We start from the raw sequence: 22,487 nt of genomic DNA, 5'->3' as shown, positions 1-22,487 counted from the left end.
AAACATGAAACTAGGAGAAACACCAACAGTCTGAAATGATGCTATATAGGAAGACTATGTCTACCGTCTGCTTCTTCCTCACGTTAGAATATGGCAGGATTGCCTTGATGCTGCTACTTCATCCAGAGACTGATGTAAATTGCAGCTGGTACATTGTTGTCAGGATGGAGCACAGGAAGACAGGAAGTAGCCTTATACCGAGTGAGGCATTGGTCAGGCAACATGAGAACAGGCCTTTTCTGTGGTGCCTCCGCACTTGTGGAATGCTCTCCCCAAGGAGGCTCACCAAGTGCCTTTGAGAGCAATTGTGGTGTAGTGGTTAAGAACAGTAGACTCGTAATCTGGGGAACCGGGTTCGTGTCTCAGCTCCTCCACATACAGCTGCTGGGTGACCTTGGGCTAGTCACATTTCTCTGCAGTCTCTCAGCCTCACTCACCTCACAGAGTTTGTTGTGGGGGAGGAAGGGAAAGGAGAATGTTAGCCGCTTTGAGACTCATCAGGGTAGTGATAAAGCGGGATATCAAATCCAAAATTTTCTTCTATTTTTAGGAGCCAGGCAAAAACATTCCTCTTCCCCCCAGGCCTTTGGCTGCTTAAGCAAACTGTGGCCTTTTAACCTGTGGGAGGTATTGTTTTTGTTTGTGGTTATAGTATGCATTTTTGTGTTTTTATGTTGTGGAACACCCTGGGATCATTGGATGAGGGCATTATAGAAATAATAATAATAAATAATAATAATAATAATTTATGTTTTGTAGGCAGCAGCAATAACATTGCAATTATTTAGCAACCGAGAAATTTTGGAAACGATCACCGAGACTTATTTAGTAGACTGAAGGCATTTTTACCTACCCCCAGTAACAACAATATTGGCTTTTCCACAGTATGTGAAAGCGTTAACTCCCCTTGGTACTGAGAACTCCCTAACAGGTCTGCAATGACAAGAAAACATTTGATTAAATAAGGGCAAACATTTGATTAAATTAGGGCAGACAGTACTGAGTTAGATCAACCAATGGCTTTGTCACGGTCCGGCTTATGGGCGGTCGAAGTCCCGGCTGAGGATGTTGGGACTGGGGGCAAGACGGCGGGGTGGGAGCAGCAATAGGAGCTAGGAAGCCAGGAGTCAGGAAGCCAAGGGTCTGAGGGTCAGAGAGCCGGGAGTCCAGAAGCCAAGGGTCCGAGGGTCAGGAAGCAAGGAGTCAAGAAGCCAAACGCAGCAAGGCAGGAAGCGTGTTGCTCTGGCAAAGAGCCAAAGGGAAATGCTGACCTTATATCCCTTCCCGGCTCTTGCCACCAGGTGCTGCGAGTTACCAATCGGCTTCACCTGTGCAGCTGCTCCTTACCTCTTCAGAACAAACTTAGGAAAGCCCCAGTTCTGCAAAGCCCTACCAGTCACAGTGCCTGGCTCCTGCATGCACTCCTGACAGGCTTGTCTTGGTATTAGGCAACTTCCTATAGTCCTATGTAGTGGGAGCAAACCCTTTTTTGTATTTGACTCTACATTGTGTGTGTGTGTGTGTGTGTGTATAAACTTTATAATGTTATGGTATTCATTGTGTGTTTGAATGATATTTGGGGGGGGGATGATAGTTAATGCTGATGTTTGCTTTTTTCTGAGAATTACCTATTTGTTTATACTTTATAGCATGTACTATATCTTCTTTAGTATTATAAAAAGACAAAAATCTTTAAATGACTGTTGAGATTGTAAACATGAAATTTCATTAAAAAATTAAAAAATTGTGCAGTAGCACCTTGGAGACCAACTAAGTTTGTTCTGGGTATAAGCTTTTGTGAAGTGTGCATGCACACGAAAACTTATACCCAGAACAAACTTAGTTGGTCTCTAAAGTGCTACTGGACATTTTTAAATTTTTTTAATTTATTTCGACTGCATCAGACCAACACGGCTACCTACCTGAATGAAATTTCATGTCACTTCTAAGGTGTACAAGAAAGAAACCAATATTTCTGACCAACAGTGCATCCTAATTTGCAAGATAGTTGTATGAAAGATCACTTTGGTAGGCTTTAGATAACTAATTTTGATTTCATTAAAAAAAACCCACAGCTCATATAACTCACAATTCCTTCAAAGTTTTCAATTTGACTTAACCCATACGTGTGACTATCTGTATGAAAATAATATAAAGTACAATAAGGACTTACGTGTTGTCTTCAAGTCTTCTCAGGTCATCCAAAACCAAAGAATGAACACTGTCCAAAGAGCAGGATCCAAAACAATTCAAGGCCGGAAAGTATTTGACTTTCACAACCCAGTCCTCATGTAGCTTGCGTCTAATGCTGGGAGTGATAAAATAAAATACTAATTCATATATCTACATATATAAGAAACTGAGCTCAAATGGAATATAAATTATAATCTCTATACCAAGTAAATAATTTGAAATGGGATTCTTCATGGTTTGCTGTAACCGTAGCCTACTGATGTCAAGGAAAACCTGGCCCATTGTTCTATACCAGGTATCCCCAAACTCAGCCCTCCAGCTGTTTTGAGACTACAACTCCCATCATCCCTAGCTAACAGGACCAGTGATCAGGGATGATGGAGGGCCGAGTTTGGGGATGCCTGTTCTATACAATATTTATGTTCTCTTTGTGTCAAGAAGTGTGGAAACTTCCCATCATGGGCTCTATTTAAAAACAATAACTTTCAGTCTCAATAATGAGAATTGTCAAAGTATCTGGACTTACCTTTTGAATTTCCTAGAATCGATAACCATAATTTGTGCTTTCTTTTTAGCTTTAGATTGCTTTAGGCCGAAGTCATCGCTGGTCATGGTATACATATTTACGTATCCCCCGTCATCCCCCAGTAAGATGTCATCCTTCACTAGTAGTTCTGCTGGTCGCTGAACAGCACAAACACAAATAACGCAATGTTCCACGGGTTTGATGATAAAACAATTGTCCTATGAAATAAAGCAGATTGTCGATTAGATGTTTTGGCATTTATTCTATTAATCCACCAATAAGTATTCTTGCCTTAAAGATGCTATTCAGAAAATTATGTGAGAAGATAGTTCGAAAGTCCTGGCTGCAACCTGTGAGATATATATCCTAGCTTGTCAAATATGCCTAAGTAGTACACAAACCTTTTCAAACAGGTTCAATTTCTGCCATGCTGCCAAAAGCAACTGACATTCCTTAATTAACTCTTCATAGTTATTTTTGCAGCATTCCTGAAGGTCTTGTGTTACGTAATTCTATAGGTAATGCACTAGTTTAGTAGACCAATGGAAATCAAAATTATCCCTTTGTTCCCCCCACCCCTCCTTTCCAGTATCTACTCCTATAATTTCTGTTTTTGCTTTATTTGTTTATATGCAGCCACACTTCCACATTTGTTTCTCTGGTGCTGTTGAAGACTGCATAGGATTTGCTAGAGTTAACACGGTATCATCTGCGTAGAGCTTTATTTTTTGCTGTTTTATTTATCTGTATCCCTTTAATCTCTTGATTCTCCTTTATCTCAGCAGCTAGTGGCTCAATGGCGGAAACAAATAATAAAGGGGACGGAGGATGTGCTTGCCTTGTCCTTTAAAATAAATATACTTGATAATATGCCATTCACAAAAACGTGTGCTTTACAATCAGTATAATAATAATAATAATAATAATAATAATAATAATAATAATAATAAATTTTATTTATATCCCGCCCTCCCCAGCCGAAGCCGGGCTCAGAGCGGCTAACATCAAATGTATAACACATTAACATAAAATCAGACAATCAATTAAAATACATCCTCAAATCAGATCAGGATCAGAATAAAATCCAATCAGATGGCAACCCGCAGATTAGGGTTGGGGACCTTAAATGTTCACCAGGCCCAAATGTTTATGCTGAACTTATATGGGCCTGTGAGAAAAATTGGGAGGCCACTTTCATGCAAGTTCTTATGAAAGGGAAGAGGGAGTCAGACTGAACCCCGACCAAAGGCCTGGCAGAACAGCTCTGTCTTGCAGGCCCTGCGGAAAGATGTCAGGTCCCGCAGGGCCCTAGTCTCTTGTGGCAGAGCGTTCCACCAGATTGGAGCCGCAGCCGAAAAAGCCCTGGCTCTGGTTGAGGCCAGCCTAACCTCTCTGTGGCCTGGGACCTTCAGGATGTTTTTATTTGAAGACCGTAAGTTCCTCTGTGGGACATACCAGGAGAGTAGTTTGTACAAGTAGTTTGTACCCCTGAGTTATACTTATGCCATAAAGAAACAGGTTTAATATTGACCCCCCCCCCCCACTAAATAACCTGAGAACTGTAGTTCTATAAGGGGGACACTAGGGACCTGTCAGGAGAATTCTCAGGAATATCAACAAACTATGATTTCCAGAATGCTTTGGGAGAAACTATGATAACTATCCTGATAAAAGAATGTCTGTCTGTGTGTGTGTGTGTGTGTGTGTGTGTGTGTGTGAGAGAGAGAGAGAGAGAGAGAGAGTGTTAAGTGAAGTGCTGTAGCACAGTGGTAGAGCAGGCGCTTTGGGTACCTGTCTGTGACCAACAGAAGCTGTGACCAACAGAAGCTGGGCCATTTAAAACAGTGAAATGGTAAGGAAGAATTATCCTCACCCCCAGTGCTGTAGTCCCAATCTAGTCCCCTGCTGCTACTTTTAACAATAACACCCCCCCCCAAAGTTACCAGACTGTCCAATCACAGATTTCCCATGTCAAGTCTATTTTTGTCCTAATTGGACAGAGAAGCTACAGCTCTCTTGCCCAGGCTTATATCCCTTCATGATCTGATAGGATATTTGCTGCATGTAGGAACTGAATCCAGTCTCCAGTCTCTATACAGCTGCGAACTAGCTATAATGCTTCAGTATGAGATATGCTAACAAGAATGCAGAATAGTTCAGTTAAACTGTAGCACAATACCAAAAAAACATTCTTTGGATTTTTGTTTTGTCCCCCTACCCCCAAAACGCATATGCACATACACACACACTTGCATGACTCAGTGTCTTACCATGGCAGTGCCCTGTGTTTTATAATCCCAGATGATAATGGTTCTTTCCGTCACAGCAACAACACGCTTGAGCTGACTCAGGTAATCACATCCAGTGATCCAGGAGGTGTCCTGGTTAAAGAGAAACGTTGGCAGAATCAACCTCTTTGCTAGTTTGCAACCTTTATCTTTAATTGATGTCTGAAAGTCTCCTTAGGAATGATTTATGGAAAGAAGAATAATTCAAGGAATATTTACAGTCGAAGTATCAACTACAAATGTAAAAGTTGAGTTTGCCAGAATTTGGTGATAAAGTTGTGTTTACGGAATTACAAATATTGTGCCAGTGGAATAAAGATGTGGAAGTATTTTAATAATTTATAATATAACTTTCATAGTTGATTACCGGTACATGTGCATCCTAGCTTTTCAATATCCCTAGAATCAAGCTGAAATTGAAACGTTGACTGTTTCAGACATTTTGTAGTTGCTTGCATCCGATTATGATGGAAACCCTTTAACATTTCTGCGCCTCAACACAGCTATAAATTAATTTCATATCGTGTGTGGGTGCTACACAAAGATATATTGCCCTATGCTCTGCTATTTGTATAGAGCAATTTGAAACGCTAATGGATTCTAAATTAAATTTAAGAGGCTATAGCTGTCAAAATTATTGCAGAACCTCAAGTTCTGTTTACAGCCTGTGATGATTATGAACCAGATCTAACTATGTTAAAAGAGAATCAGTTGCAATGGAGGAATTATATAATTTGTGTCCAAATGAGTACAGCAAGGAACCGGCAGGCCTGCTATGGGAAAAATGTTTATAATAAGAACATAGTTCAAGTAATATGATCACCTGGGGAATGCAGTCAGAAGAGAAAATTATGCTGCCTCATAATCAAGAGCAGAGAAGAGAAGTTATCCTAATGAATCGATTTATTACTCACTGTTGTGCCAGCAGCAGCTGTTGGACATTAAATACAATAATCTCTAACTAGCAAGCTCAACTCTCTTCAAACAACCTGGCAGCAGTTAGTCCCCAGATAAATGATGCACCTAATCTGAAGGAACCTCTCTCTGTCTTCAGATGGCTATTATCTCCAAACGGGATTAGCAGCATAGCATCAAAAGTTTGTGGTAGTTTAGATGGGTTTTCTGAACCAAAATGGCAAAAAGGTGTTCCAAAAGGGAATGTGCAGTGCATTCTTCATTGTAGCGATGGGGAAAATCTATACGGTGAATGAATGGATGATGCAAAGGTGGACTCCCTTTGTAGTAGCGGGAATAGCTCTGACACAATATGGCAACTACGGTACATTACCTGTATAGTTATGTGTACATTTCAGTTAAGTTTGGTTTCTTAGCATTTTGGTAACAAAAAAGAAACACAGCTGCATAACTCATACTGTTTAAAATGAGATAACTTTGTTTGTATGTGTGTAAATGCACAGATCTGTATTTCTCTCTCTCCCCCCCCCCCCCCCCATATACAAAAGCAGAGAGTCTTTCATCATTGGTACCATGATTTTTAATAAATAACTACTTGGTAGTCTTTGAACAAGTCACTTGCATGTTTACTCAGAATTGTTCAGCGGACTTACTCCCAAGGAAGTATATGTAACATTGCAGCCACACTTTCCTAAACTGCAGGAAGTTGTTGTCAGAATACAATCAAGTTTTCAAGAAATGTGGTCAGTGCTTTGTCCAAGCTTTTTTTGTAAATTAAAGATGGATGACCAAAGTAATCTTATTGCACTTATTGCATTACTTTGGTCTTATTACACTGACCAAAGTAATCTTATTGCCACTATTTACGACTCAAAAAATAGGTTTGATTCCATGAATTACATCATAATAATATATAATATAATAATTTATTATGTATACCCCGCCCATCTGGCTGGGTTTCCCTAGCCACTCTGGGCGGTTTCCAACAGAACACTAAAATACAATAACCTATTAAACATTCAAAGCTTCCCTAAACAGGGCTGCCTTCAGATGTCTTCTAAAAGTTTGGTAGTTATTTTTCTCTTTGACATCTGGTGGGAGGGCGTTCCACAGGGCAGGTGCCACTACCAAGAAGACCCTCTGCTTGGTTCCCGGTAACTTGGCTTCTTGTAGCAAGGGAACCGCCAGAAGGCCCTCGGTGCTGGACCTCAGTATCTGGGTAGAATGATGGGGGTGGAGACGCTCCTTCAAGCTTTTTAATCAGCTTTTTAATGCATCCTTTGACCTAAATATGTAAGATAATCATGCCATAGATAGTATTTTCATACTCGAATAGGAAATAATGAAGCTATCAAACCCAGCGTAGTTCACAATGCAAAATTATATGGGAGCTTCAAATACAAACATGTACAGGTATTTGTTTCAGTTCACTGATGTCTAATTCGTAATTGAATTTTTGAGAAAAAGAGTCAACTTACGGGAATGCTTGTGCTCGTCAGGATCCTCATCTGGAAAATCAATGAAAAAATCATGGAAGTAAGTGAGATACAGTTGCAAGAAAAATAATACTATTTAAACTCAGGTTGGTGGCAACCAGGTAAATATTTCAAGAACCAGGTAAGGAAGTGTGAGATGCAGTCACAGTTCCCTCTGCTCTGCTCTCAGAAAACGTGTGGCTAGAGCATGTTTGCGACAAAATCAAAACCACGCAGAGCACACACAGATATTGTTTTAGTAAACTCACAGTGCCACAGTCTCATATACAGTGCTTCCTTGGGTTCAAAATGAGGTGCCCATATCCAAAAATGAGGTGGTTGCCATGGGCAGCATTAAAAGAGGTGGCAGGATTCTATACCAGTGAGGATTGTCACCAAAAGCACTGCTTATATGTATATGAGCTTGATTTTTGTCTTGCCTTTCTTTCAATTTGATACAGACAGGATATTAAAAATAACTGAACATGGATCGAACTTACTGGCTCATTTTTAGAAATCTGCACTGGAAGATGGTTGCAAATTTTCTATTAACTGGTTTCCAAAAAAACTTCCCAATAGCAAAGTTGTTGATCATAAAATTGGCTGGTGTACTTGAAAGTATCAAAGACATTGGTTTGCTTTCCCTGTGTATTGTTTGTGACAAACATCCCTGAAGCATATTCAAATATTTGCAGTATGTCAAAGGCTTTGAACTGAACCATTGCTCATGAAAACACATCAGACCATCGAGATAATTTTTTAAAATGGAAGAGCTTGGTTTTTTGTTTTTTATTTAAAAAATGGACTTATTGATGATTGCCTACAAAAGGCAATTTAAGCAGAAAAAGAGAAATGTTGAGACATATTAACGGTTATTTTGAATGTTATTCTGTTTTGTGCAAGAAAAAAATATTGCTCTTAGAGGTACTACAGAGATTAAAGGCAGTCCTAATATGGGAATTTTTCTGAATCTTGCTGAAGACAGGAAATTTAAAGATCATTTTTTTAGTCATAAAAAGTGGATGGTAAACTCTTTATCTCATTAAAAAACGATTTTCTCAAATTATTTGGGGGGGGGTGTAAATGTTCATGGTGAGATAATTTCTAGAATAAAAAGGCAAAGCATTTTTCACTGTTATTTCATCGTACTCCAGATGTTTGTTGTCATGAGCAAACGTGTCAAATGATCAGCTATGTCCACATCGATGCTGGAAACATTTTGATCAAGGAACTTCTTTACAACCGCAGGTGTGGCAGTGGAGGTGTCTTACCCCAGTAATGGACTGGATGAGAGCCAGCAAACTGATGTTCCATCCCGATAAGACTGTCAGTGGGTAGTTCCCTAGGCTGGATGGGAGTTTGCCTACTCTTGATGAGGTTACACTCCCTCTGAAGAAGCACGTATGTAGCTTCTGAATCCTCTGCTGTTGCTTGAGGCTCAGGTGGCCTTAGTGGCTTCAGCTGGTGGTCCAGCTGCGCTCCTATTTGGACAGGGATAACCTAAGGTCTGTTGCCTATGCTCTAGTAAGCTCTGTGTTAGATTACTGCCACGCATTATATGTGGGACTGCCTCTGAAGATGGTTCAGAAACTTCAGCTGGTGCAGAATTCAGGGGCCAGGTTGCTCACTGGGGCAAAACGGGTTGAGCATATAATACCAAACTTGGCCTGATTGCAGTGGCTGCCAATCAGTTTCCAGGACCAATTCAAAGTGCTGTTTTTTACCTATAAAGCCTTAAATAGCTCAGGACCATGATACCTCAAGGACTGCCTCTTTACAACCAGGCCTTTGGTTGATTAAACAATCTATGGCTTTTTAAATGCGTTTGTGGGATGGGGATTGTTGGTTTGTTGTTGTTGTTATGTATACAGGGTAGCCCAAAAGTAGGCATACTAATACTAATAAATAAATAAATAAATGGATTATTTTTCTTTACTGATATTGTGAATGGTGAGAGCTTGAGTCAAAAACAAAGAAAGTAGATTTTAAAGCAGTATACCGACTTTTGGGCCACCCTGTATTGTATTTTCATTTTGTAGTTTTATGTTGTAAACTGTCCTGTGGTCTTTGGATGAAAAGCGGCATCCAAATTTAATAAATAATGTTAAGGGACTTTTCACACAAGTGCCTCTTGTTTCAACTGGGTTTAAACTGCAAAGAGAAACCTCCCATTTGTCAGAATGCTCATTCACAGTCATAGAATCAGAGTTGGAAGGGACCCCGGGGAGCATCTAGTCCAACCTGAATATGCACCTGTCCCATACGGAGATCGAACCTGCAACCTTGGCATTATCAGCACCACGCTCCAACCAACTGAGCTATCAGTCAAGTGGTTTATTCTCATGTGTGATTATATCCTTAATAACCTGCCAAAGATGTAGGCACACTCATACCCTATTCCCGTTTTCACAACAGCAGGGACTGTTATATTAATGTGACTCAAAATTTCCATGCAGAGCTTTCAAAAAGTAAGGTAATATTTTTTTGAGCTTTGGAAATGAAATGGAAGTACTGATGTCAATGTGACATCAGTGGAAAATCTTAGGTAGCAGCTGGGAGCTCTCTGAGGGGGGTTATTTTTTAGAGCAGTTCTTCGTAGAACTGTGAAAGACATATAATGTACAGGGATACTGAATAGGTTTTCTCCCACATTCCTTCAGTAGTTCCCAAATGTCTCAGCCTTGCTTTAGTGTTTAATCACCTGCAAGGATCTTTTATTATCTTGTACACGCCCATGATGCGTATTGTGTCCTAATTAAATTGAAACCCTGGGTGTGTTTTGCTGCATTACTGCATAGTCACGACATTTCATAGGCTACTTGCACAAGAGCTACAGAAGTATAAAGGTAATAAACAGCACATAGCCTCATATTTGTGCCTTCTGCCAGGGTAGTTTACTGCTGCATTTAAACAAAGGATCTTGCATCCTTGGGAGATTTATTAGCATAGCTTTTCTTCCCCCTCTTCCAACATCTCATTTAAACGGGTTACAAAAAAAGAAAGAAAAAAGGATGAAATACAAGTGGTAACTGCCAACGTTTTATGGAATTGATTATTTTGAGACAACATCTTCCAAGACAACAATTCCCATTTACACCACAAAGCACTCATAACCCACCTACTTTCAGCAGCCAGAAACACCATAACCAGACACTGGAGAGACCTGTCAGGAGTAAGCATGGACCAATGGTACCAAATAGTATGGGAAACAGCCCTACTAGAAAAATTAACAAATAAACTGAAACTGACACGGGGACAAACAGAAGAAGACGCCTTTACCCCAGTATGGCTCCCCTTTATCACCACAGCCCAACAAGACAATGACAATAATCCACCAACAGCATACAAATCAATATGGCTGATCCAAAACACCCACCCACCCCACTCACACACGAAAACAAAGATCACCATAGCCAATCACAAACAAACAACCACACCCTGGGCCAACCCCAACCTCTCTCACCACCAAAGGAACACAAATGAACAGCAGAGAACCTGCACGAGCAACGCTGACACCAAACCCTACATACATTAAGCAAAATAGAAACATCACCACCCGACCCCACCCATCTTCCCCCCCTCCACCCCTTTTCTTCCTAATGTCTCAACAAATGAAACTGATTTGTAAAAATGTTACATGGAAAAAATATGAGAGACATTACACATACTTCTGTAAAACAAGAAAATCTTTAATAAAATTTGAGACATGGGTTTTCACCAGCTTACCAATATGTACATGACCTCCACACACAAATTATGCGTGGTCATACTGATTCCCATGTTTGTACACTCCTGTACTCTAATATTCTGTTTTAGGAAAATGGGAAGCTTCCAATGGTAGTTCCCATTGGGAAGGAAGGGAGGCCACCAGCGGGTGCTGCCTAAGCCCATGATGGGCAGATATGGAGCCAACCAATCCTGCTTTTGCCCACATTTTCCTCCCTTCTGCGCTCTGCAAGGGCAAAACTGAGACCCAAAAGGAAGAAGGTGGAGGGCATTGCCACCCATGGACAGGTTATAAACAAAAAGGTAGGCAGGTGGGGACTGATTGAGGGCAGAATGAGGATGGTGGGGCAGTGCCCCATTTGCCCTAATGGACCAGCCTCTGACAGAAGCTGCCTTCTCCCAAGTTGGATAATTGGTCTACCTAGCTCACTATTGCCAGCACTGAATTGCCCCTCCATTTCTGACACAGATGTTTCTTCTAGGTTTACCTGGAGCAGGTAAGGAGCAGGTACGTAGAACTGCCATGTTTTACATTCTTAGCAGTTTCCATCACATACTTTGAAAAAAAATCTGGTTACATCGTTGTTGTAAATTCCATTAGAGTTTCTTATGTCATCCCAGCAGGTCCCTCCACAAAGATGTGAAGCTGGAGCTGGGTGCCCCTTGTCAAAGCCTTTTCCAAAATGCCCAGCTGCAGGCTTTCACTATTCTCAACAAGGAAGGAAATGGAGGACCCTGCTGTGGAAATGGCTTAACTTGTCAGACTGAACCTGCTCCTGGAGATCCCAGCCATTGACCATCAAGCTTGCTCCTATCTGGATGATCCTAAATTTTTACCTGCATAATTCTCATCTTTGTCACGATAGAGTGTTGGGATGCTGAGAACTGGTTTCTAAGTCATACAATTTTTTGAACAATATGTATTAAATGTCTGTGTGTGCTACTCATTTTTCTGAAAGCCTTTGTCTGAATGAGTGGGAAAGGATGGTGCATTATGTTTTAGAAGGAAGAGAAAGCAAACAATATTCCAAGAGCTTCTTTTCCTACTAATGCATCATCCAAACTAAGGTGGCCTGGGCAATAACACATTTTCAGTTTGTGCAATGGCCATTTACTTCAATTAAGCTTCCACAGAACACTTTCTAGTGACCTGTTCTTACTTTGTTTGAATTTGGGCCTGAATAAAATATGAAAATTGTATTAAATGCCTACGTATTTCAGGAACCTGAAGCCAGATATCTCTTGTATGGCAGACGTTTGCTTGACTATCTCTCTCATATATAACCAAAGGGCAGATGCATTTACAATTGTAATTAGCTGTTCATATTAGAAAGTGCTCTGTACCATAGAGAAAACAAATCTAGTTTACTTCAAAAATTACCTGGCTGGAGAAAACGGACAGCATCCCTTTTTGTGATGCTACTACTAAAAAATCCAGCTGTGGTACTTTCACTATGCACTTTATTACATCACGTCTCTTGACTCCTGCCAAAGACAAAATACATTCTAAAATCTGAACAACAAAACTTCTAGGAATTAGGTAATGCACACAATTAGTAACAAGGCGAGATACACATCTATATGGAATTTTCCCTAACAGACATGTCTTTGCAGAGGAATTTCCCCTAATATAATTCATTTTAGAAATTTGTAGTTTTCACTAAATATATGCATTTTAGTACATGTTAATTGCTGGAAAACTACACTGCAAAATCGTATGTAATTGTTTTGGAAAGCGCAAATTAGGGAGATCCACCTTTAAACATGAACAAATAGAATTTCTCCCCCATCCCTACTTGTAAAGAAATGGTACAGTCCAGAGGCAAATATACCAACTCAGTGAGAACTAAACTGATTTTTTAAAAAAATGTTTTTATAAACTTTTATGCCAACTTGTTTTTAATGCTTTATTTTAAGTAGATAATTTCTATTGTTCTTCCTGACCTGCTTAGGGCCTTTCTGTTGAGTAAGTGGTATATACCGGTAAATGTTGTAAAATAAATAAAATAAAATAAAATAAAAGTAATGGCTAAAAACCAGTGAGGGCATTTACAATAGAATTACAAGCAGTTTTTGTCAAGGGCAGTTCATAGGTGAGTACAAATGAACAGATGGTTGCAGCAGAGCCATAGAATGTATTAAAAATGTACAACATGGCATCTTTGGAGACTTATGAAAACATACTTTTATAAATATAAAAAAGCATGCTCTGATTTTGAACTTCTGCTATATTAACAATATGATCATATAGGGAGTTTCTTGGGTGCGACTTTGGTGATGCCAATGGAGGAGTTTGCTAGTTGTCTTTTGGCTGGAGAAAAATGCAACTCAGAGTTACAACAGAAATGCTGTGATTTAAAAAAAAGAAAATCAACGAACTGTTTGGGAAATCTACTTTAATTACATAAGAGTCTAACAGGAACCCTATAATAGCAGGCACAGTTCAATCCTGGGCAGGTCTATTCAGACATAAACATTTCTGAGTGCATGGGGCTTTCTCTCCAGCAAATGTGTATAGATTTGCAACCAGAAGCTGTTCACTGAATGGGTGGAGCCACTACTCTGACTTCCCGGCGGGCGGGCTAATGTTGCTTACTGGGAGAGGAGGAGGGGCAATATATTGTTCTGCCCACATCTGATGACACATTATGCAGAAGTTCAATAAGGGGAGAGAACATTAAAAGATCCTACCTGCTTTTGAAATCCGCTGCTTTTTGGATACCAGGAAAACCATATTTTCTTCATCAAGCTGGGCAGCAAGAGCATCACCCTCCAGTATATAATATCCAAAGATCTAAAACAAGCCAAACAAAATGCAGCACCACATAAGAAGAACCTAAACTGCATGGAGAAATGATGGCATATATTTAAAACTCTACATATATTTAAAAGTCAGTAGTAGTCAGATGGATGGTGACAGCAGTCACGAAATTAAAAGACGCCTGCTTCTTGGGAGAAAAGCAATGACAAAGCTAGACAGCATCTTAAAAAGCAAAGACATCACCTTGCCGACAAAGGTCCGTATAGTTAAAGCTATGGTTTCCCCATTAGTGATGTATGGAAGTGAGAGCTGGACCATAAAGAAGGCTGATCGCCGAAGAATTGATGCTTTTGAATTATGGTGCTGGAGGAGACTCTTGAGAGTCCCATGGACTGCAAGAAGATCAAACCTATCCATCCTTAAGGAAATCAGCCCTGAATGCTCACTGGAAGGACCACCTCATGAGAAGAGAAGACTCCCTGGAAAAGACCCTGATGTTGGGAAAAATGGAGGGCACAAGGAGAAGGGGATGACAGAGGATGAGATGGTTGGACAGTGTTCTCGAAGCTACCAGCATGAGTTTGACCAAACTGCGGAAGGCAGTGGAAGACAGGAGTGCCTGGTGTGCTCTGGTCCATGGGGTCACGAAGAGTCGGACACGACTAAACAACTAAACAACAACAAGTAGTCAGATGATGGCTAGAACATAGGTGGCGGAAGTCCCACTACGAAGATGACTAGAGCACATAATTGTGCCTATTTCACTGCTTCCTCGAGAACATGGCCAGCAGAGATCATCAGGGTGGTCTGTTGCTGTTGACATCCATATCAGTGGTTGGCACCCAGGACACCTTAGAAACCATCCAAGAGTTGCTTGCTAGGCATTTTGAGGATGAAGTCATTGATCTCTGTAGCTAGCTAGATGCCATGACTGATGCATTCTCAAACAAGAATTCCAGTGCTCCATCAAGCCATTTATATGCAATCAGTTTCAAGTTTTGCAGCCTAATGACATTGACAGAGTGCCTGTGAGTATGTGCCCAATGACGTTGCCTTTGGATCCTTGTCTTTCATGGCTGATTCATGCTAGTTGGGTGGGGAGGAGGGGGCCAGCTCTGTCACTGGAGGCACATGTGGCTAGATGTGCCTTTTGCCACCTTTGGTTGGTAAGAGAACTACAGCCAATCCTGGATCAAGATAGCTCAACCACAGCTGTCCGGCCTCACAGTTGGATTACTGCACTCTGCTCTATGTGCCGCTGCCTTTGGGATTGGTTTGGAGGCTGCAACTGATACAGAATGTCACAGCTAGGTTGCTTGTGGGGCAAACTATTAACAGCATGTAGCACCTTGCTTGAGGGATTTGCAATGGCACTCAGTCTGCTACTGGGCCAAGTTCTATACAGTTCAGGACCAGGTTACTTGAGACAGAAGGGTATTTAAATATATATATATATATATATGCTGCTTTTGCCACAATTATATTTATCTCTGTGTATGTGTGTGTCCTCACAACTGCTGCACTCCAATAGAGAATGTGATAGACTGAAAGATCAACTCTGGGTTTTTCCACAGCTAACACTACAGACATCTTTATTCTCGAATGCATCACTTCTAAATGCTGTTAATGCAAGATAGAAAAGTGTAAACATTGGAACCCAAGGGGTTATGCAGACATAAGGCATACATACTTTCAAAATTAGAGGAATCTTGAATTCAAATTCTATTTTCCAAAACAAGGCTTGAGGGCATAGAAGGGCAACTGTCCAGTCACCACTGCCACACAGCACATATTGTTCAGGATGAAGTGTCAGGAAGTTGACCATTTTCCTGGTGATGAATGGACCAATAATTGAGGCACAGGAGGGCAAGAGGCAAGGGCTTATGAAGAGCTGGCCAAAGAAGAATATTACAAAGAAAAAAATATTTATGCAACCAAGGGGCAATTTTAGCTAACTGAACAATTAGATAGAACCCAGAAGGATATGCTGAGCTGGTTTCTCATGCAATGCTAAGTCAAACCATGGCTTAGTGTGAATGTGTGAGAGTTCAAGTCTGGAGTTCAAGCGTCTTCAAAGTTTATGATACCTTTGGTAAGGGCTGTTCTCCAACTGAGCGCTCGCAGGCCAGTGATTCCTAGTTGTCGGTGTTTATGCTACATTTTTCTTAGATTTGCCTTGGGAGGGTCTTTAAGCCTCTTTTGTTGACCACCAGCATTATGTTTTCCATTTTTAAATTCAGAATAGAGTAGTTGCTTTGGAAGACGATAATCAGGCACCCAAACAACATGACCAGTCCAACAAAGTTGATGCTGAAGAATCATTGCTTTGACACTGGTGATCTTTGCTTCTTCTAGTACACTGGCATTAGTTTGCCTGTCTTTCCAAGTGATATGTAATTTTTTCCCCGGAGACTGCTGTCTCCTCTTTGGGAACCTACATATTTCTCTAGACTGTTTCATACTGTGTTCATGGTTGGTAGAAACAACAAGCAAGATGATGGGGGGTGGGGAGAAAAGCTATGTTCCTTTTGTCCAGGAGAAAGCCTTCAGGAGGACTCCAAAATTAGGTTCCAGGCATGACTGAAATGAAAATCAGACTCAGCACACAAAATATGGGATGGCTCATTACAGAAAGAAGTCATTTCAAAAGCTTTCTAGTCAGTGTATAGGTCTGCCTTTGATTTACAGACACAGGGAAAACAGAAACATGATTTCAGTCCCTTGTGGAAAATGGCCATTGTCTTCAAAAGCAAATTTAGCTGTGGTTTCAGCAGATAAACTTTGAGCATTTCTCAGCTATGTAACCAAATCCTAAGGGCCTTTTAGCATTCCAGCCAAAGTGCCTTATCTTTTAATGATGCTTAACCTCCATGGCTGATGGTGTATTAGATGTCGTTTGATTTTCTTGTAATTCTGTATCGAGTTTTCTACCATAATTTTGATCCATTATTGCACAAGTGGAAGAAGGCAAGTTCACCCGAGATGTTTTTAGCAGGCTCTGAAAAGAGCACAGTGAAGGTGGCTGCCTGATCTCAAAAGACAGGGAGTTGCAAAGGGCGGGTACTGCCACACTGAAATATCAGGTTCTTACAAATGAGGAACAGGTATGATGTGTCATCTCTAACATAGCCAGTTCCTCAGACTGAAGCAGTCTAGTGGGCATATATGGGGAAAGGTGATCTTGCAAGTAAACTGGTCCCAAACTGTTAAGGGCTTTATATATTAATAGTAACACCTTGAACTTGACCCAGTAGTAAACTGGCAACTGGTTCAGGTCCCTGAGCAGAGGTGTGAAAGGCTAACAAGGTTTGATTCCTTTCAGCAATCTTGCTGCAGCATTCTGCACTAACCGAAGTCCCACATGCAGTTCATTGCAGTAACCAATGCACAAACTGTGTGAATATGTGAAACAACTCATAGTTCCAGGTCAGTAAGAACTTATTGCCAAGGATTGTTGTGATGACAGATATAGAATCTGTCTGCACAGTACATCTAATCCATGATATAGCAATATCAATAAGGTACAGTATGAGGAATCCACAACACTTCCCTCTTAGCATCCTTTCTTGGGCAAATCCCTCATATCCACACCCCGTGGAGTAAGAGATCAGATCTCGCCTTCCCCTTTCTTGCAGGCTCCAGCTTCTCATTCTCTCGCACTTTTTTTTCTTACTGCCAGCAAAGGCTTACATGAAGAACTAAGCAAAGCACTCTTTTAAATTCCTCTCCAACCCTAGAGAAGACAAGAAGGATTTATAGGCAAAAGAATGATTTAAATGCAGCTTTCAAAAGGTTAATGGTGTAATACATGGACCACTTAGCTACGGTCTACTGATCTAGTTGGTGAAAAAGGCACTGTAATCAGAAGCACATTCATCTGAAGAGAACTTTATGGACCCCAAATTGCCTCTGGAGCCAATCACATTCCACCTTATGGAGAGCAGCCTATCAAGTGCTTGTGAGCTTCATTGCCCTAGCAGCATAATACTTTAAACATGAAAATCAGAGGGAGCCGATGAAAGAACTCCAGGGTACAAGTTCTACTTTCTGCAGGAAAAAGCCATGGTTTAGGAGCACCACTTGTAGAGTTCATTTTTATTTAAGGTTTATGAATATTTATAAGCTTTAAAAATGAGGTACCAGTGCTCATATATTGACAACAGAATTGTGGATGCCAGCACAAAATGGCTGACATGGCCAGCAAAATGAAAAAAGGTGATTGTACTCTACTGTATACAAGCAAGTACTGTATGCCCAGATCAAGGGTAGTCATAGTACCACTCTATTCTGCCTTGGTCAGACTGCATCTGGAATACTGTGTCCAATTCTGGGCACCACAATTTAAGAAGGATGTTGACAAGCTGGAACGTGTGCAGAGGAGAGCAACCAAGATGATCAAGGGTCTGGAAAGTAAGCCTTATAAGGAACGGTTGAAGGAGCTGAGTATGTTTAGTGTGGAAAAGAGGAGACTGAGAGGAGATATGATAGCCAACCTTAAATATCTTAAAGGCTGTCACATGGAAGAGGGAGCATGCTTGTTTTCTCCTGCTCTGGAGGGTAGGACTCGAACCAATGGCTTCAAGTCACAAGAAAGGAGATTTGACTAATCATATGGAAAAACTTTCTGACAGTAAGAGCCATTCGGCAGTGGAACAGACTCCCATGAGAGGTGGTGGACTCTCCTTCCTTGGAGGTTTTTTCCTTGGCCATCTGTCATGGATGCTTTAGCTGAGATTCCTGCATTGCAGGGGGTTGGACTAGATGACCCTTGGGTCCCTTCCAACTCTAAGATTCTGTGATTCTACAAGAGCAAAGTCGGAGCAGTGCCAAAGATACACTGCTGGGAGTTGTGGTTTGAGACACTTGCATCCCATAACCTGGAGCCTGTGTGCTAATTATATAGCATGGCTGAACTGGTAATATTCTCACTTGTTGTTCGCAACATCATCCCCCTTCCCACTCAGAAAAGCCTCACCAAAAACCACAGGCTACTTTCCAGTGATTACTATTCCATGAGCTGAAGCAGCATAAAGTTAGTCAGCAGCCAGAAAATGAATGGTGTGAATTATAAGAATTGCCTTTATCAGCTAAATTCATGCGCCTCCCTGGAACATCAGTTAAGCAGAAATTGTCAAGAGTTCACTTTCCTGATGAAGTGCTTTTCATGGTCACAAAGCCCACTTCAGTCTCCTTATAAAAGGCAACTCCTCTGATTATTTAGGAGCTAACTATGCATTATTTCAGTCACAGAGGAGATGATCTACTGCGGGTGCAATGTTGAACAGATTGCAAGCCCTTCAATCATTCGCTTGAGCTGCTATCCTCCTTGGGTTCTTCTTGTTCCATAAGTAGGAATGCAGGAGAAACTTGATCAAAAGACTTGCAAGGGCCAAAAAAATGGTTCGTTCTCTGTGCTGGGACAGCCTCCTGCCCAAGAAGATAGCTCCCTCTCATCCTCACTGCCTCACTTAGTAAAGCCTTTCCTGATCCCCATGGTCTCACCCTACCGAATCCTTCATTATAATGTATGGTTACCAGATGTCCCCGGGGACAGTCCCCAGATTTACAAATCTGTCCCCAGACAAAATCTGTCCCTGGATTTGATTTAATGTCCCGGATTTAGATTTTAAGTGTTGTAGATTTATTAGTAGGGAATGAATGTTGTGCGATTGCTTCAAAGGCACAAGACACATCATATGGGGACTTCCGGCGAGGCAAAATGGCGGGCGCCACGGCAGTGAACAGCTCCTGAAGCCAGCCAGAGCCTGTTAGTATCTTCAGCTCACAGGCAGAGGTACCTGGCCTCCCCGAGGCAATTGAGCGAGATACTGTGTTTACCGTCCGTCTGCGACCTCCGGCAGGCTAGGTAAACAAACCCGGCGATTCTTCTCATTAGATGTGAGATAGAACACACCCTCTGTTTCTCTGCTTCTCTCTCCCTCCCTGCATTCTCCCAGGGAGGAGAAATGAGACAGACAGGAGTCCTTTCTACATGTTTTATTCCTGTCACTCAACAGTACATAGAAATGTGACTGTTCCCTTCAGACTCCATCAGAAGAGTCTCAACTCCTCCCCTGTACTTCCAGTACAGGTCAGATGACACACTGAGCTAACATCCGGTGCTCAGTACAGAGAATAGGCTCCACCTTTTCTCCAACAGTACATCTGCAAAACATAACATCCTGTTTTGCATTCCAGCCATCTGGAGCTGGCTTTTGCCTTGGTGCTTTTTCCCAACATCCTCCCCCAAAAGCATCAATTGGCAAAACATGATCCAGAGAAGAGAACAAACAGTTGTTATACATATAACAGTCCCCTGTTGTTTCAGTTCCACCCTTGGAACTCCCCACCACTGGTTTCACCAGTGTACCTCTCTGGTTGTCTGGCTTCCAAGGAATGAGTGCTTCTGCATTACCTTGGCTAGCTACTCTCTGTTGTGTCTTTGTCTCTGACTTAGACACTGCTTCAACCTGCTTTGAGTTGTTAACAATAGCAACACATGCAACAGCTAAGTTAGCAAACTCTTTTGAGTACCTCTTTGATGGTACACCCTTTGTGACTCTCCCAGACCTGCGTTTGAGGTTCTGATCCTCTGTGCTCACTGGTTCAACCTTTGGACTCTGTTGAGAACCAGTAGCTATCAGTGGTTCTTCCTTCACCTGTGAAGGTCTATCCATTGTGTGAGATTTTCTCTCAATGACCGTTACAACTGAACTCTCTGAGCTATCACTGTCATCGTCAGTACCACTGTAATCTGTGACATCAGAAAAATCATCAACATCATCTGAATTGCCACCTGTGGGAAATGTTTGTTCTACAACCCGCTCTTGCTCTGGAGCACTCTCTAGAAACTTTGTGAGAATCACCTGACCAGATTCAGACAAAATTACTCTGTAGAGACCCTTTTCATATCCCACAAAAATGCCTCTGGCATTCTTTACTCCACCTGGAGCTTCTGTTCTCACATGAGACCCGAAAACCTTAAAATAGGCAACAGAAGGTTTTCTATTGAACAGCTTCTCAAAAGGAGAACATCCCAACTCTGTTGAGACCTTTCTCAACCACACATGAAGATAGGACGCTAGCGATTCGGCCCAATATTCATGTGGCAAATGTGAACTCAGCAATTGCACATTCATCCCCTTTTGCAATTCTTTGTTCACTCTAACACAGACCCCCCTGTTCCACGCTTCGGTCGAAACAGCAACTTTGTGGTCTATCCCTTCTCCATCCAGGAACTTCTGAAACTTCTGTAACAGAAAAACTTGCTTCTCATCTGTGAAAAGACAATCAATGTTAGCATCATGCATATTTTTAACCTTGTCACAAAACTCCTGAAACTTTTCTAAAGTTTCTTGCGGTTTCTCCATCATATAAACCCAAGAATAATTAGTGAAACAATCCACACACAAAAGGTAATATTTTGCACTGCCTCTAGATGGTTCTAGAGGACCAATCACATCAGCATACACCCGCTGAAATGCTCTGTCGACCTTCTTGGTCACCTTCCTGGTGCTCACACTGGTCACACCTGCAAGAGAGATTTCGTTAGAATCAGAAGAATTACATTTCATGTAATCACTTTGATCAAAAGTCAACAAATACAGTCCATCTTTCTCTTTGGCAGTAAGAAACAGTTCTCCATCTTTGTAGATCTTGCAGCTTTTAGCATCATAGGTCAGTTTCAGTCCTTTCTTTGCAATCTGCGATCATGCTCAGCAGATTAAATTTCAGTTCTGGAACCAGGTAAACATCACTTATAGTCAAGTTCAGACTCTCAAGATACACAGTCCCAATTCCTGTTGCTTCCAACTCTTGACCGTTGGCCTGTTTCACAGCGAAGCTTTGCTTCTTCAACGTCGAAAACAGTTGTCTGTGCGGGCACATATGAACCGTCGCGCCCGTGTCAATTATGAACGAGTTCCCAACATCTGGCGTGGTTCCTTTCGCCATCATAGCCTTTGCAGGTTTCACCTGGCACTTGGTACGGCTTTTGCCTGGTGCCTCAGGCTTCGTAGAGCTGCTCTTTGCTCCTCTTGACTGGCGCGGCTTCTTACAGTTTCGCTGTAGATGCCCAGTCTGTCCACAATTGTAGCATCGGACAGCACTCAATGCTACTCCATGCTCTCCAGTAGATTCATCAGTGGGGAGATTTGAACTCCGTTCCTCCCTCCCCCTGTCAGCAACACCCATTGCACCTTGTTCAGGAACACCAACAGTTCCAACAACCACAGTTCCTGCACTCTCCCATCTGGGGTCAAAGCTCTCCTCAGCTTTCGATGAGCTCTTAGGAACTTGGCCAGCATCATCTTGGCTCACCCCTTCTGGGGTAGTTATCCATCCAGACCATGATGAATAACTGTCTCTGGTTAAGGGAGGTGGGTAAGGCAAAGCTCCTTTCTTGGCATCCATCTTGAAGCCAAGCCTCTTCAGCTTTCCAGCCCACACTCTCAAACAAACTGTAAAATCCAACAGTTGTTTTTTTCCTTTCTCACTCAGGCAGGCAAACTGCAAGTTGTTTACGCTCTTTTGCACCTGGCAGCTAAACTCTGGCTGCTATGGAAAGTCCCTTCCAAGGGCACGTAAACTTGTAGCCAAAACAT

At 41.6% G+C, this 22,487-nt stretch overlaps 1 protein-coding gene and 1 long non-coding RNA gene across 4 annotated transcripts in view; one reads left to right on the top strand and one right to left on the bottom strand.

Annotated features, from left to right (window-relative positions):
- Window positions 1-22,487, bottom strand: part of WDR64 (WD repeat domain 64) — a 65,727-nt gene that overhangs the window by 40,615 nt on the left and 2,625 nt on the right. Inside the window, exons 3-9 of one of the 2 annotated variants that reach the window (XM_080997664.1) lie at window positions 13,815-13,917; window positions 12,505-12,608; window positions 7,401-7,430; window positions 4,990-5,100; window positions 2,720-2,937; window positions 2,174-2,308; window positions 854-933 (exon numbers count right to left, since the gene is read on the bottom strand). In XM_080997664.1, the coding sequence (XP_080853790.1) occupies window positions 854-933; window positions 2,174-2,308; window positions 2,720-2,937; window positions 4,990-5,100; window positions 7,401-7,430; window positions 12,505-12,608; window positions 13,815-13,917 (781 nt within the window). The remainder of the gene's footprint in view (window positions 1-853; window positions 934-2,173; window positions 2,309-2,719; window positions 2,938-4,989; window positions 5,101-7,400; window positions 7,431-12,504; window positions 12,609-13,814; window positions 13,918-22,487) is intronic. The other variant, XM_080997665.1, reaches the window with a different exon arrangement.
- On the top strand, window positions 3,163-12,491 carry LOC308472711. Of its 2 annotated transcripts, none has more exons than XR_013983655.1 (3): window positions 3,163-3,421; window positions 8,646-8,798; window positions 11,745-12,491. It is a non-coding gene; the product is annotated as an uncharacterized lncRNA (long non-coding RNA). The 2 variants fall into 2 exon arrangements; XR_013983656.1 differs by lacking the exon at window positions 3,163-3,421 and adding an exon at window positions 3,964-4,151.

Source organism: Podarcis pityusensis (assembly GCF_964106645.2).
Source record: "Podarcis pityusensis genome assembly, chromosome: 3".
NCBI lineage: Eukaryota > Metazoa > Chordata > Lepidosauria > Squamata > Lacertidae > Podarcis > Podarcis pityusensis.
Note: the sequence above shows the minus strand (reverse complement) of the source record. Positions and strands in the feature narration are given on the sequence as shown.